This window comes from Hemitrygon akajei, chromosome 10, assembly GCF_048418815.1.
Source record: "Hemitrygon akajei chromosome 10, sHemAka1.3, whole genome shotgun sequence".
NCBI lineage: Eukaryota > Metazoa > Chordata > Chondrichthyes > Myliobatiformes > Dasyatidae > Hemitrygon > Hemitrygon akajei.
Window position 1 is genome coordinate 27978743 of NC_133133.1, and position 16833 is coordinate 27995575.

General features: G+C 38.4%; 1 protein-coding gene and 1 long non-coding RNA gene across 4 annotated transcripts in view; one reads left to right on the forward strand and one right to left on the reverse strand.

Annotated features, from left to right (window-relative positions):
* Positions 1-16833, reverse strand: part of LOC140734250 (nuclear protein AMMECR1-like) — a 156350-nt gene that overhangs the window by 77559 nt on the left and 61958 nt on the right. For 2 of the 3 annotated variants that reach the window (XM_073057964.1, XM_073057962.1), the window contains exon 2: positions 14326-14683. In XM_073057964.1, coding sequence (XP_072914065.1) covers positions 14326-14618 — 293 coding nt within the window. In that variant the 5' untranslated portion in view covers positions 14619-14683. Of the gene's footprint in view, positions 1-14325; positions 14795-16833 lie in introns of those variants that run through there. The other variant, XM_073057963.1, reaches the window with a different exon arrangement.
* The window catches only part of LOC140734251 (uncharacterized), a 79788-nt gene continuing 77664 nt past the window's right edge, over positions 14710-16833 (forward strand). Inside the window, exon 1 of the long non-coding RNA XR_012100504.1 lies at positions 14710-14899. This is a non-coding gene — a long non-coding RNA (uncharacterized lncRNA). The remainder of the gene's footprint in view (positions 14900-16833) is intronic.

Here is a 16833-nt window from a genome sequence, read left to right on the forward strand (position 1 = left end):
AGTGAGGTCATGGAACCTATACAGATTGAACAGGAGGAGGTGCTTGCTGTCTTGAGGCAATTCAGAGTAGATAAATCCCCAGGACCTGACAGGGTATTCCCTCGGACCCTGAAGGATATTAGTGTTGAAATTGCAGGGGCCCTGGCAGATATATTTAAAATGTTGGTATCTATGGGTGAGGTGCCAGAGGATTGGAGAATAGTTCATGTTGTTCTGTTGTTTAAAAAAGGCTCTAAAAGTAATCCAAGAAATTATAGACTGGCAAGTTTGACGTCGGTAGTAGGTAAATTATTAGAGGGAGTACTAAAAGATAAGATCTACAAGTACTTAGATAGACAGGGACTTATTAGGGAGAGTAAACACGGCTTTGTGCATGGTAGGTCATGTTTAACAAATCTACTAGAGTTTTTCGAGGAGGTTACCAGGAAAGTAGATGAAGGGAAGGCAGTAGATGTTGCCTACATGGACTTCAGTAAGGCCTTTGACAAGGTCCCACATGGGAGGTTAGTTAGGAAGATTCAATCGCTAGGTATACATGGTGAGGTAGTAAATTGGATTTGACATTGGCTCAATGGGAGAAGCCAGACAGTGGTAGTGGAGGATTGCTTCTCTGAGTGGAGGCATGTGACAAGTGGTGTGTCACAGGGATCAGTGCTGGGTCCATTGTTATTTGTCATCTATATCAATGATCTGGATGATAATGTGGTAAATTGGATTAGCAAATTTGCTGATGATACAAAGATTGGAGGTGTAGTGGACAGTGAGGAAGGTTTTCAAAACTTGAAGAGGGATTTGGACCAGCTGGAAAAATGGGCTGAAAAATGGCAGATGGAGTTTAATACAGACAAGTGTATTGCACTTTGGAAGGACAAACCAAGGTAGAATATACAAGGTAAATGGTAGGGCACTGAGGAGTGCAGCAGAACAGAGGGATCAGGGAATACAGATACAAAATTCCCTAAAAGTGGCATCACAGGTAGATAGGGTAGTAAAGAGAGCTTTTGGTACATTGGCCTTTATAAATCAAAGTATTGAGTGTAAGAGTTGGAATGTAATGGTGAGGTTGTATAAGGCATTGGTGAGGCCGAATTTGGAGTATTGTGTGCAGTTTTGGTCACCGAATCACAGGAAGGATATTAATAAGGTTGAAAGAGTGCAGAGAAGGTTTACAAGGATGTGGCTGGGACTTAAGAAACTGAGTTACAGAGAAAGGCTGAATAGGTTAGGACTTTATTCACTGGAGCATAGAAGAATGAGGGGAGATTTGATAAAGGTATATAAATTTATGATGGGTATAGATAGAGTGAATGCAAGCAAGCTTTTTCCACTTAGGCTAGGGGAGAAAAAAACCCCAGAGAACATGGGTTAAAGGTGAAAAGAGAAAAGTTTAAAGGGAACATTGGGGGGGGGGCTTCTTCGCACAGAGTGGTGTGAGTGTGGAATGAGCTACCAAATGAAATGGTAAATGCGGGCTCACTTTTAACATTTAAGAAAAACTTGGACAGGTATATGGATGAGAGGTGTATGGAGGGATATGATCTAGATGCAGATCAGTGGGACTAAGCAGAAAAATGGTTCGGCACAGTCAAGAAGGGCCAAAAGGCCTGTTTCTGTGCTGTAATGTTCTATGGTTCCATAATGCCTTTGTTATTTTCCATATGAGCTCAATATACATTTCATCCATCTATTGCATGCTAAAAGATCAAGTTTAGTTGTCATTCAACATACACGTGCATCAGGCCAAACGAAACTGTGTTCTTCTGGGGCCCAGGTGCAAAACAGTTCCAAAAGTCACACGGCACACGTAGCACATAGCTGCAACAGCAAAAAATTAAAATAAATATAGAGCCCAAGTCCCTGAGTGTCATGGCCTGCAGATTGATGGCACATGCTTGTTTTCTTGGAGCCAAGTTTCTGCAAGAACAGCCCACAGCTGTCCTCATCCTGCACTAGTGCGACTGCAGACAGATACTATCCAATCTGTCTTTCACCAAACGAACACTGGTGGGCAGCACAAGCGAGAGGGGCCAGCCCTCAACCAAGCACGGAATCCAGCAGCCGACCGACTAGTCCACAGCAAAACCAAAGCCACGCAGCTCCCCCACAGCTGGTCTCGTCAATAAACCAGTGAATCAGACTTGCAGTATTCTACATTATCAATGTCCAACAGGATCCTGCAATCACAACAAAAACATCCAAGACAAACACCCATACCGTCTGTCGGATCACAGACTGCCTCTGACCCGTCTTCCCTGGGTGGCTGAAGCAGGTGTTAAAAGTGGTGTGCAACAAATTCAACTCCAGTTATCAAGCTGCTCATTAAAGGGGTAAGCCTACAATATTCTTCTTATCCAGCAGTGTCTTGTAAGAAAGACAAAAGTAAGAATAATCACATCTTTGTCTGGACCCAGACAGGCCAATGAATCCGAGCACACTGCAACCTTACTGGAAATCCAAAATGCCAAAGCCTTCAGGTTTCCCCTCTTGCAATGTTCATTCCAAATACTTTACTTTCTTCATCAACTATAATAACTATAGTAATGTCCTCAATTGTTAATAAGATGCAAAGCATTCGTTACAAACCCCCATGTGAAAAGCATTGCTGGGTTTTGGCAATTTTTACCTCTCATTTTTGAACAGATATTGGATCACACTTTGTCTCTCAACAAATTAATGTAAGACTGGGAAATAATTTGTTGACAGAACTAAGCAACAATTCTGACATACTGAACTAAAAGGTGATCTACAGTTCTTCAAAGATGAAGAACAAAACAGTCAAGACTTCTGCCCTACAGGAGTTTTTTTTTTAAGTTAATACACAAATCATTCCCCAAAAAGCCCTGATAAAGTTCACTGGAACATTAAGAAGAATGATACAGATATACACCTCAAGAACAACTCAGATTAAAAAAAAACTTTTGCTCACCAAGCTATAAAAGTTAATATAATTGTGAGTCAATTATTAAACATTACATCTTGAATCAAATAATTTCAAGTTAATCTAGCAGGTATGCTCCAAAAAATCAACTTAGCATTTTAACAAATATATAGATTTAGTATTGCTACAAAGCTTTATTCTTAAGAAATAGTAAAATTTTCCCTGCTTTGCATTAAGTTTAGTATTTCTTCAAATTCAATTCTCCATTCGCAAACTGGTTCTAAGAAAATAACCAGGAGTTTAAAAAAGAAATTAAAATTTAGCACCTGCTCATCATTTTGGGCACCTCAAGTCACATTATTGAACTAACATAAGGCACTTGCATGGGCCATGCTTACAGCCAACAATTTTTAAAATAGAGTCTGTTGCTTGTGCTTGCATTCAAAACAGTAATTTTTGTTACTAGTAGTTGGCGAGGAATAAGTAGCAAGACAATTCAGAACTGTTTTGCTCACTGCAGTTTCAAGCATTCAGCTTTGAGATGCCAGAAACGGGCAGAAGTGAAAAAGAAATTTCATTACTTCAGCAAGTTGGGAACTACAAGCTCCTCCCAGGTTACATTACTAATGTGTCCTAGCTCATCTTATAATGTATCTCAGCATCATGAAGGTAACGACAATCTTGAATGCTGCAGTGAAAAATGAAGATTTGGAGGATGCAATCATTGAAAGCATTGTATGAAGGCAGTCAATTACCTGAATTAGGTGTCTGTGCTGATTTTGTTCATTTACAGTCCAATCTAAAGTACATGGCAGTGCACATTGGATGAATTCTTCCACTGATTATTAGAAACTAATGAAGTTTTATAGTATGGTAGTGGTATTAGTAAAGTTTTAATTTTCTCTATTTTATTTAAACACGATGTTACTCAGTTAAATAGTAGTTCGTCTTTTAAAATACCGTTTTTACTACTTCCATGAACTTAATTGGACCACAATACACTGGTCCCAATGCATCCCAATTAATTGGAATCCACTGTAAAGTTTTTTTTTAAAGTAGCAAGCTCAATCTTAATCACTGAAAACTTGCCAATGATTTAGTTTTGTAGGAATGGTAATTCCATAATATACAATTTAAAAATAAAAACTGTGCAGGCAAAGAATTAATCTGACACACACCTTCTGGTTTGTATTTATGCACTGTCGTACAGTACAGAGAATTTCAACTCAATTTATCACTTCGCTAATATAGATTCCAGATTCTTGGCATGCACTGTGCCAAAATGGCACAGTGATGATCAGTTCCAATGAAAAAAAACCACACAAATCTGTTTAGTGTGGAGTTTGTATGCCACACGTCAGAATCTAGGCCTTTTGGTATTTTTCCCCTCAAAAAGTGACCCAAAATTCATGGCACAGTTAAACAGAATTTTTCCACAATATAGATTAATCTAAAGCAAAATGCAACAGATGTTTGGATAACAATGCATTAACTAGAATAACTAAAGGCAGCAATAATAAACACCCCATGGTGGTTAACCAAAGTAGGCTCACCGTAAATCACCCAATCCTACCAGTTAGCATTTACATAACTTAGTTGGTGTTATCCACTATACTCAGTCATTATATTCAAGAAAACCATTCAAGTAATCGTCTATATTTATGAATGCACCAAACTCAATCAGTTGAGGATAGCTATGTGGCTCATGTTTGTGACAAACAAATATAGCTGAGGACACATGCAACATTTTCAATGGTAAGCTTAAAACCAACATCAGCAATTCAGAAGCATTTGACAAAATTATACTTCATTTGCAGACGTGTCAGAAAGCAAAAGATCATGGAAGCACTTAGATTTGGTCTGTTGAAATTAAACCAAAATACATTTCTATTAAAGAAAAGGTCTGTTTCTTTACGCCAATTTGATTGTTATGATTTTTTCCACTAACCCCAAAATCTGGATTACATGCTGTAGAACTATTGAATAGCAATGTGTATACAAATTGTCATTCAGGTTCTTACTCAGACATGCTTGCATCTATAAGGCAATCACATGAACTCAGCAAAAGCAACTTGCACGAGTTTGAATTTCACAGAGTCTAATACAGATCTATTGAGATTTTCTGCATTACTTTTTGTAAAATTGTTTAAAACTGGGCTTTTTCACAAATCATATTAATGGCCTTTGGTTTCTACTAATTGTGTCCACTTGGAGTTCTAAAATGCTATTAGTAATTCTTAACAAATCCACAATAGGCATTAATGGATATATTTTTAAAATCTTTGTTGATAAAACTGACAGGCATAACAAAGATTCTGTAGTTTTAAGTTTTCTCTCCTTTAAAAGCTGGTTAATGAAAAAACTAGCTAAGAGGTTAGATGATTAAAATTTGGGCTAATTTATGCCACCTGTCTGGGAGAGTGGGGAAGGGGCTTGTTTTGCTGTTCATAAACACAAGAGCTTCTGCAGATGCTGGAAATACAGAAAATACTGGAGGAGTTCAGCAAGTCAGGCAGCATCTACAGAAATGAATAAACAATCAACGTTTCAGGCCAAGACCCTATTTTGTGTGTGTGTGCGTTGTTGTTGCCGCTGCTGCTGTTTGTGTTATTCTTGTGCTGAATATTGTGGGCTACATTGGCACCAGAATCTGTGGCGACAATTGCAGGCTGCCCCTAGTACACCCGTGGGTGCATTGATTGATAACACAAATGATACACTTCACTGGATGTTTCAATGTACATGTAATAAATCAATCCAAATATGAACTCTGACACCATTACTATTAAGACAACATGATTCAAATTTCCCATTTTCCCTCTGACAAATTACTATCTATATCTACTTTATCACTACAATCAATTCTCTTTTGCTAAGTTGATAGTGGGGACATTAAAAACTACTTGTTAAAACAAATTTGAACTACAATTCTACACATTTCGGTATCGTGTGTTAAAAACCTCAACTCACAAATACATGTCATAATACAACAGATATATGCCCCTTTGGCCCAATACACAAAATGTAAGCTTTAGAAAGCAAATCTAACTATTTTGACAAGTACACTGAGCTATCACCCCAAGGTCTAACAGTTTACACTTTTTTGCACATTTGGTTATTAGGGCAAATTATTCCTATTCCAATGTCTATTCATACTTGTTTTGATCATAGCCAAAATGCAAAAAAAAGCCAGGAACCATACAAAAGTGTTTTGCACTTTATTTAAAATTAAGAAAATTTCTTGATGCATTTTAAAATGGTAAGATGGTCAAGTATTTAATTTTGTATTACAAGGGTTTCCAGGTTGACTTACAGAAATAAGACTTCACACAAATTCTCCAATACTCAAAGCAATTTTAAGCTAATAATAACAATAATAATAAACCCCATAGTATTTTAATCATTAGATAGACACTATGGTATATATTTTCTCCAATAGTTTTCATATGGTGATAATTCACCAAAATAAAATTATAGCATGTGTATGTAAAGCAGTAGGATGGAGTAGCTGGAGAAAACAGGCATTTCTGGGGACTTATGGGAAAATTGACTCCAAACAATTCTCAGCATCAAAACTCTTACACCACTCCAGGATTGCCTATATTCAAAGATAGCTTATCATAAACATTTTAAATCAACATGTCTAGATCACCAGCTTTTAAAGCAGTGAAAACTTAAAACTACGCAGAATCTTTGTTATGCCTGTCAGTTTTATCAACAAAGATTAAAAAATCCTTTAATTCCTGTTTGTGGATTTGCTTAGGATTATTAATAGCATTTCAGAACTCTTCAAGGGGACACAATTAGTAGAAACCAATGGCCATTAAAGTGATTTGTGGAAAGGCAAGATTTAAACATCTTTTAAAGGAATGCAGAAGATTAGATGTGATATGAAATTCAAAATCATGCAAGTTGCTTTTGCTGATTTCATGTGATTGCTTTATAAATACAAGCATGACCCATCAAGAACCTCAGATGACAATTTGTATACACATTGCTATTCAATAGTTCAACAGCATATAATCCAGATTTGGGGGTTAGTGAAAAATTCATAACAATCAAATTGGCATGAACAAACGAACGTTTACTTTCATGGCAATTATAGTCAAACATTCAATGATTTAATTCCAATATGTATTTTAATAATTAAACAAATTCAGATTTAAACAACAACTTTTAGTTATTAGGGCTGAAACTCTCAGTATCTACACCTCAAGTAAATAGGAACTTCAGAATTTCAAGATTTGGCTGCAATTATGAACCTCATTTGCAGTTGTCCAATCACAGTCCAAAGCTTACAAATTAAGGGATATTTTCTTGTAATCAAAACTTTCAATTCCATTAATAGTCAACTCTTGAAACAAGCTTCCAAAAGTTTTCCACCTAAGCAGTGATACCTTTTCCAATGGTTAATTAAAATATCTATCATGAAGGCTCACATGGTGAGATAAGTTTAGCATGTTTCAATATAACCCATTACTCTGGGAACATTACTGTTCAATACAACTGAGCTAGACAGAATATAAAAACTAAATACCATATATTGGAATTAAGAGAAATATGACTACAATGCAAAGCAGAATCCACAAGCAATTTCAAAAGGTAACTAGATGGTTGCTAAAAAAAAAGCAAAGCAAGTTGGAGCATTGGTCCTTTGGCAAAGAGTCTAGGGAATTAATAATGGAAAACAAGGAGATGACAGATGTTTTAAACAGGTTAAGACCATGCAAAATACTAAAAAGTAAGAGTAACAGGTGAAATAGTTGCAAATCAGGAATTAGAAGTTGTAAAAGTTATGGTAACCAGAGATGAGGTATAGAACATATTGTTGGAGCCAGGGTCCAAATCCACTGGTGTGGTCGTTGAAACATTGGAAAAATAAAACCAAAGTCACTAGCATCAGGTAAGGTTTAAATCAGGGGTTTCTAACATTTTTGATACCATGGACCAATACCATTAAGCAAGGGGTCCATGGACCCCAAGTTGGGAACCCCAGTTTAAATACAAGTACAGCATTTGCTTTCCCTCCTTCCACACTCACCTCCACAGCTAAAGACAAAGCAGGAATCAGTGCCGGCACCTCAACCTTCCCACACTTACACAGAGTTGCTAAATTTACTGATTACACAAATATATAGGTCAAAATCAAATCTACTAGGCAGGCACAGGGGTGCAAAGAGACTACAAAAGGGACATGGTACATGAACAAAGACAAAAGGATTGCGATATGCCAAGTGTGAAATTGACCACCTTGGCAGAGAAAAATATCAAGGAAGAATATCATCTAAATAGTGGGAGACTGCAGTGTTTTGCGTGTACTAGTGTACAATTTTTTCCTATGAAAAATTAAACCTCATTGAAAACTGAGAACTTGCTGCATAGAACATTAAGTTGACTATTTTTATTCTGATTCTTCTGTGGATTTGGCAAGGCTTTCTAGCCCATCTTTGATACAATTTAATAGCAGATTTCCCCAAGATCATTCACCATCCACCACTATCTCCTCATCATTAAGATTATAGGAGCAGAATTAGGCCAGTCAACTCATCAAGTCTGCTCCGCTATTTCATCATGGCTGATTTATAATTCTTCTCATCTTCATTCTCCTCATAATTTTTGACATCCTGACTAACCAATAACCTATCAACCTCCACTTTAAATATACCCAGTCTCCACAGCTGGCTGAGGCATTGAATTCCACAGATTCACCCCTGTGGCTAAAGAAATTCCTCTTCGTGTTCTAAAGTAACAACTTTTTAGTCTGTGTGTGCCCTCTGGTCCAACACTCGGATATAGAAAGTGTATTCTCCAGACCCACTCTATTTAGGCCTTTCAATATTTGATAGGCTTCAATGAGATACCCACCATCCTTCTAAACTCTAGCAAATAACAAGCTCAGAGCAAACATTATACATTAACCCTTTCATCTCCAGAATGACTTGCAAATCTCCTGTACCCTTTCCAAAGCCTGCACAGCTTCCTTGGATATGGGGCACCAAAAATGCTCATGGTACTCCAAATGTGGTCTGACCAACACCTTAAAGCCTCAGCATTACATCCTTGTTTTTATATTCTCAAAATGAAGGCTAATATTGCACTTGTATTCCTTTTTATCGACTCAACTTGCAAGTTAACTTTTAGGAAAACTTATACCAGAATTTGCAAGTCCCTGTGCAGCTCCAACTTCTGAATTCTCACCCCATTTAGAAAATAGATTGTGCCACTATTCCTCTTACCAAAGTGTTCACTTTACCTACCCTGTATTCCATTAGAAAATTTTTGGTTTATTCTCCCAACCTGTCCAAATCCTGTAGACTCCCTGCTTCCTTAATACTACTTGCAGCTCCATCCAACTGTGTGTCATCTTCACACTTTGCCATTAAGCCAATTCTGTCACCCAGATCGTTAGCACAATGTGAAAAGTAGCAGGCCCAAAACCAAACCTGCAGAATACCAATCAACACCCAGTCATTGTGGAGACAACTTCCTTCACCCCAGGATTATGATCCTTTCCTGAGCACACATCCTACCTATAATTTGCTTCCGAATTTCAAACACCTAACAACACCTCAAGGAACAGACATTTCCCATTGTCAAACCACTCAAGCAATTATGTAAAACACTACTGACCAACAGACCCAATGATGATCAACAATCCAGCAATCTCTGGCAGTTGATTCTCAAACTGATAACTCTAATTGTATGTCTGATTAAAGACCTTCCCACATTACCCCTCCCACCAGGTGAGAAGGCAGGTGTATGGGGTTGATTGGGATCTGGAATCAGCCATGATGGAATGGCGAAGCAGACTTGATAGGCTGAATGGCCTAATTCTGCTCCTTTGTCTTATGGTCTTATCCCTCTTTCCCAGCAATACAGAAACCTTTTCAGGAAGCAGACAAATTCTAGACTGGGGAGTTCTACTCTGCTCCATATTGAACTCCCGAGTTGCTGACTGAAAGATTAGTTTTATTTCTAACATCAAAACATACAGTGAAATAAGTTGTTTGCCTCAACAACCAACACTGTCAGAGATGTGCTGGGGGAAGCCTGCAAGTGTTGCCATACTTCCAGCGCCAACATAGCATGCCCACAGCTTACCAACACATACATCTTGGTAATGTGGGAGGAAACCAGAGCACCTGAAGGAAGCCCATGTGGTCACAGGTGAATGGACAATTTTCTTACAGACAGTGCCAAGAATTGAATTAAGTTTTTCTGGTGCTGGAAAGCATTAGACTAATCACCATGCTAATGTGCATCCCTCAGTACTATACCCTCAGTGCATCTTATAGACAGCAGATACTGAAATCACAATGCACCAATAATTAAGAGCTGGAAATGTGCTAATACACCTGCATTTTTTCTAGTCAAGTGGAGATCAAGACATCAAACTCATGATGTATGCCTGAAGTTCTAGACGATCAAGGGGATGACTGATATGTGGAGTATCCTAGATGTTGATAATAGGACCATTTACAAGACTGACAATATCACAGAATGTTATGGAAAAGTGCTCCCACTGCTCAAAGTTTTTAAAAAACCTGCAATACTGGAAATCAAATAAAACAGTGTGCTGGGAACACCCAACAGGTCAGCCACCTATATAAAATGAAAAACAATGCTGCCAGAAATTAGTTGCCTTATACTTGTTTGGCATTAACCCCAAATCTGAAGGCTAAGCAGGTTTAACTGGGTAAAATATTGGAGGCATAGCAAATGAAACTATTCACTGTGACAAAACACCCCATTTCTGATGTTATATATAGGTTTGTCTTATTCATATACAACACCACATATTCTGAACTGAACTCCACCAGCCATTCCTCAGTCCAGTGGCTCATTTCATCAAGATCTCAATGTAATTAGCCAATCACTTTTTAAACTGTCCATTGTATCACCAAATTCAGTGTCAGCCACAATTGTACCAACCCGGCCACCTACATTCATTTCCAAATATTGCATTTGACAAATTCCCATAAACTTTTAGACAACCTGAAGCTGGGTGGTCTTTGCACCCAATCCCAAAACATTATTGCACTTTCTCAACCAAAGGTCTGTTTGGCTTTTCAGAAAGTCGGGTTCTATTCCAAAATAGTTTAAGATATTCTGCAACACACAAACACAAAATACTCTGCAGATTCCTGTTTTAATTTATTTTAAACATTTTTCTTTTACTTCCTTGTAGTAATTTTTAAGAGTATCCTTGTTATTATTTCACCACTTAATGGAATACCTTTCCCTAGTTCATCCAAACAGTGGACCCGGTACTGATCCCATTAAGATATAGGAGCAGAATTAGGCCAGTCAGCCCATCAAGTCCACTTTGACATTCCATTATAGCTGATTTATTATCCCTCTCAACCCCATTCTCTTGCCTTATCCTCGTAACCTTTGATGTCCTATCAACCTCCGCTTTAAATATGTGGCACAGTAATGAACAGAGTTCCAGTTTGAAAACACTGCAATAATCTTGTCTCCTACTAGAAAATCAAAAAGACAAAGTGAGATTTTATCTGCTCCACTTCAGAATTGCATTGCAGCTTTTATTTTCTTGTAGATAAAAATAGTTTTTAAAACCAAGATCATTTCAATATTAGTTCACTTCCTTTCACATGCAATTCCTCGTAAATGGATATGTAACTGTACTATTCCAGTTATTCTATTCACAACCCATATTTTGAAAGGTTATTTCCACCAGATCATGCCTCAAATCTGCAGAAGTTTTATCCAATCTTTTATTGCTCCAGTTTTACATACTACATTTCTGATATGTTCTTTTTATGCTGCAAATTCATGCTGCTGAACATAATCTGTGACTTTTTCCCCCCAATACTGAGCCCATCAAAAATAAAACACCCTCCCCTCCATAGACCATCTATACTTTGTTAACTCAGTATAACAACCAACATAACTAAAGACCCCTTCCACAGTAGCCATTCTTTACCCGCCCTGCCCCCCCGCCCCAGCCTTGCTACCAGGCAGAAGATACAGCAGCCATTGAGTATGGACCATCAGACTCAAGAACAGCTTCTATCCTGCTGCAACAGACTACTGCATGGACCTCTTGTACAATAAGATGAACTCTTCGCCCATCAACTAACTTTATCTGACCTTGTACAATGTTATCTGTCTGCACTTCCTCAGTAATAGTTGCATTATATTCTGTTGTTGCTTTTCTCTTGTCTAATCTCAAGATGCAGATGTAATAAAATCATCTTTATAGATGGCATGCAAAGTTTTCCCTGCCCCTCAATACTTGCAATAATAGAACTGGTTTTATTATCATGATCTCAGTTTGTAAATATTAATTGTATACTTTATCCATACCTTCACAGAATGATATCTTTGGCATATAATGCACACCAATTCTACACATGCACAAGGAAAATATACACCTCACTAGAAAGCAGTAGCACCCATTCAAGATCAAAGTAAGCATTCCTCCTACAGTCACCTTCTTGTCCTTGCACTATACGATGCAAGAAGTTTTAAACTGTACAGCCATAACTGATCCTGGACCAGACACTCTACCATGTGCCCAAGGTTCAATGATGCTGAAAATTAAAGCTCACTTTTTAAACAATCTGCTCAAAATACAATACTGGCTTAAACTTACCTGGAAGTTCAATGTCACAAAGTATGCATCATGAACCTTAAAATTTGGTTAAAGTTTATCTTGGGGGGGGGGGGGTCTATAAACACTTAACTTATAATGAGCATTGGAAGCAATGTATTATTAAAAGAGTAAGGAACTGACATTAGGATCACATCTCCAGAGCAAATTGTGCACAGGGCAAAAAGCAAAATATAAAGAAACTGGAATAATTTAGTCATAAAGGAATTTCAATTCATGTTTAATTCTGATCATGTGTAAAATTGGCACTCTTAAAACAAGATCAACTATTTCATGAAGAGTAATTTAACAATTAAACATAAGAAACAAGAGTAGGTGTAGGCCATCTGGTCTGTGGAGCCCACTCCGCCATTCTGGCAAAGGACTCATCTCCACCTACCTGCCTTTTCTCCATAATCCTCGATTACCCCACTACGCAAAAATCTATCCAAACTTGTCTTAAATACATTTGCTGAGGTAGCCTCCCTGCTTCATTGGGCAGAGAATTCTACATAAGTGTAATTTAACACTTTATTCACAAAAGAAGCACCTGAGTAACTGATCTTTAGCTCCAGCATGACATACATCATTGAGAGAAGAAAAAAAATCACATATCCTTCCCGAACAGCAAATGATTGCCAAGTCATTCACTTTTACACATTAGGGTACTTATCAATACGCTTGTAAACTTCACGATAGGCAGGAAAAGTAAAGTTTGTAAATACTGTTCATTTTTCTTCTTTCATATCATTAAAATATAATCTATTCGATAATAATAACCTGCATTTCAAACATCAAGATCACTCCAGAGCAACAGGACATTGCGACCTTAGCACAAAGCAACTGTCTTAAAATCAGTTGTGTCTTGTTCAGTAGATCTCAAAATATCATTACGAAATCTAAACAACTGTCAAAATTGCGCTCATTTACGCCTGTAAGTGTAATCAGTCAACCCGATTTCAACAACAGGGCAACTTAAAAAAATCGTAAATCAACACAAATATTTGCGATTTCTTAAGTTAGAAAAAAACAGCATAATCAATATTCCACTCTAAAAATTCCTGGAACATAACCTGGCTTGCGAAAATTGATCAATGAAAGATAACACGTCGCTGGAGTTCAATAAAGTAACTAAAAACCACACTGGTCCATTTTAACTAATTCTGCAATTTTTCTTTATTTACCGAAACCAGATTTGTAACAGTGACAAAAGCTAAAACTGTAAGTCTGTAAAGTGATATTACTCAACGGGAATAGACACCATAATGCAGAATGGTTTCGGTGTTTCCTTGGGGAAAGCAACAAAACAAAAAGAAAAATCACTGGCCGGACAACTGTGGATCTCACTTCACCCCGCAAAGCTTTCATTGGGAAAGCAATTAGAAAAGAATAATATCTGCATTTTAAATACTGGTGAAAGTCACTTGGTAACATCCCCTTTTGGAAGACTCAGACTAAAATCTCCCTTAAGTTAATCCGTATGGATACAAAAAAAGTGTCCCGTCAAAACTAAACTCGAGGTTATAGATTAAAAAGTTGCAAGGACGTTCAGAACCGAATGGCAAGTTTGACAAACTTGGGCAATAATGCACGGATTCTGCGAGTTGCTTCCTTTGTTTGTGAAGTTCACATACACAAAAAAACGCATGAAAATGAAAATGAATCGCGTTACTTAACTACTTGTTACCGATCAACCACAGCGAACAAATCAAAGCTCCGCTGAATTTATTGTTAAAATAATGCAAATACCGAGAGCCGAAAGACAATGCAGCCTTGATTGGGAGCAGCTCCGGAGCCATGCGCCGGCAGTGCCAGGAGTTTGGGTACTTACTATGGGTCGTTGGTGAATCGTGGGCTCCGGGGCGGCTGATATCCGTACAGATGGCAATACAGGACGTCGAAACAGAAGCAGCACATCTCCGAGTTGACCACCATGCTCCTGCCGCCGGGGCAGCCGCTGAAGCCGTTGGAGCGGCTCACTTCCTTGCAGTGGTTCTCGTTGGAGTTGTTGGACGAGGTGGAAGAGGACGAGCAACTCGACAGTTTCTGCTTCTTCACTCCACAGCACCCCGCCGCCATCTTGGAATCCGCCGGCGCTTCCGCGAAGCCTCGCTTTCTACCCATACTCCTCCGAGGTTACGGCGGGGGTGGGGGGAGTGGGAGCGGGAGGTGGGAAGCGCTTCGAGATCCTGGAAGGGGAAAGGGAAATAAAGAGAGCATCAGTGGATCCACTCGGCGCGAGCGGCGGCTCGACAGGTCCTGACAGGACGTACACTCGCATCTGATAGGCCTGGCGCTTTGCACCGCTCTCATTGCTGTGGCAACGGGCGGGGGGCAGGGGGGGGGCTTAGGCCCAACCCACGTAAGGCGAAAAGCCAGGGAATCGCCGACCCTGCGGCCTTTCTGTGAGTGACCTGGTGGTGTTTATTTCCCTACTTCCAATGCTTGTAAATAGATAGAAAGAGCTTTTGTTTAAGAACAGCAGAAAAATTACAAACCGTAAACCTGTTTTGTCACCTTCATCAAACTATCAGACTCCGACCTGGAGTACGATGCAGCCAGGTGATTGTCACATGAGGCCCAATCACAGTGGTGACAGTGGACTTCAGTCGGGACAAAAGACACTGAAATTGCCAGTGCTATAATCTACTTTAGCAGCGGGTCAGCTAAAATAGGACACGAGATCATGGGTCAAGTGAAAAACAAAACAGGCGATAAAGTTTTGGTAGAGGAAGAAAAACTGTCGTGCTCACAAGAGCTGCAGGGCTACCAAGTTTCAATAAAATATCGAGCAGTTGAGATTTAAATAGATAAAAAGTATTGATTGATTTGTCTTTAGGGATTCGACTCCCCCTCATGCATACGTTCAAAAACACATACACAAAACTTGAAAATCCGTTAAAATACTGTGTGCTGTCTTCACGTTTCAGAAACCAGAACTCTTGCTCTCATTAGGTTTGCAGGGAACCAACTAAAGAGCACGTGCCGGGATGAGCTACAGTACCAAAGTAGATCTAATTCACACTTACTACAACTCAGTTGCTGAAATGAGGCATAGTAAGTCGAAGGAATGTTAATGACTACAGGAAAAAAAATTTAAAAAGTGTCTCAGCAGATTAAAACATTTGTAAGTCAATAAAGTTAGGCAAAATAGGTTAGACGCAACAAACAGTAATTTCCAGTAAGTTATTTTGATACAAGGCCAGATGCTAGCCAAAGCATAAACAACTAGGACTCAGCAAATAACGATAAAATAATTTTCTTTGAACTTGCACTATTTGCAGCTATCCAGTATGATGTCATTGAGAACATTTAAATGACTTTTTAAAGCTTTTACACGAATGTTTTATAGATTGCAAAGAGAAAATAATTATTACTATATGGGTAATATGCTTATAAGAGTAAGCATAAAAGTTATTCACAATCTTACTCACATTGAGGGTGAAATAAACTACCCTGAGTCAACTAGCAATGTAAATAGTATCAAGTGACATTGAAGTGCTTTTTCAGAGAGAAGAGTTGACAGAAGACATTGGAGCAGAATTAGGCCATTCACCTGATTGAGTCAGCTCCACCTTTCCATCACAGCTGATTTATTAACCGTCTCCATTCCATTTCTCCTGCCTTCTCCTCATGACCTTTGACACCTTTAGTAATCAGGAACTTATCAACCTCCACTTTAAATATACCCGATGACTTGCCCTCCACAGCCATCTGTGGCAATGAATTTCTCAGATTCACCCCTCACGCTCTGGCTAAAGAAATTGCTCTTCATCTATGTTCTACAGGGATGTCCTTGTATTCTGAGACTGTGCCCTCTACCCCTAGAGTCCAGCACTGTAGGAAACATTCTCTCCACATCCACTCTGTCCAGGTCTTTCAAAACTTGTTAGGTTTCAATGAAATCCCACCCCCAATTCTTCTAATCTCCAGTGAGCACAGATCCAGAGCCATCAAATGCTCTTCATACATTAACCCTTTCATTTCCAGGATAATTGAGATATATGGTAATATGCTAGGAAGCAGGACATTGTTTCATTTAGAAGCCAAGGGTCTTATTAAACCTCTTGTTTTTTTCCCCTAAAGATGGTATATTCTTCTGATGCAGAGGAATTAGTGCAAGTTGTACCAATAAGCATAAATTAAGCATATGTTTTACTTCTTTAAATTATTGTGATAGGAAAAGCAGAAGTTTAATTATCTGTGGTCAGAAATGATGAAGAAAATACATATTTCAAAGTTTTATATAAAAATTGCATTATAGAACTTATTGGTATCTACAGGACACTAATTTTAAGGAAAAATAATTCACTGACCCAATAAAAGGAAAGTGGGAATT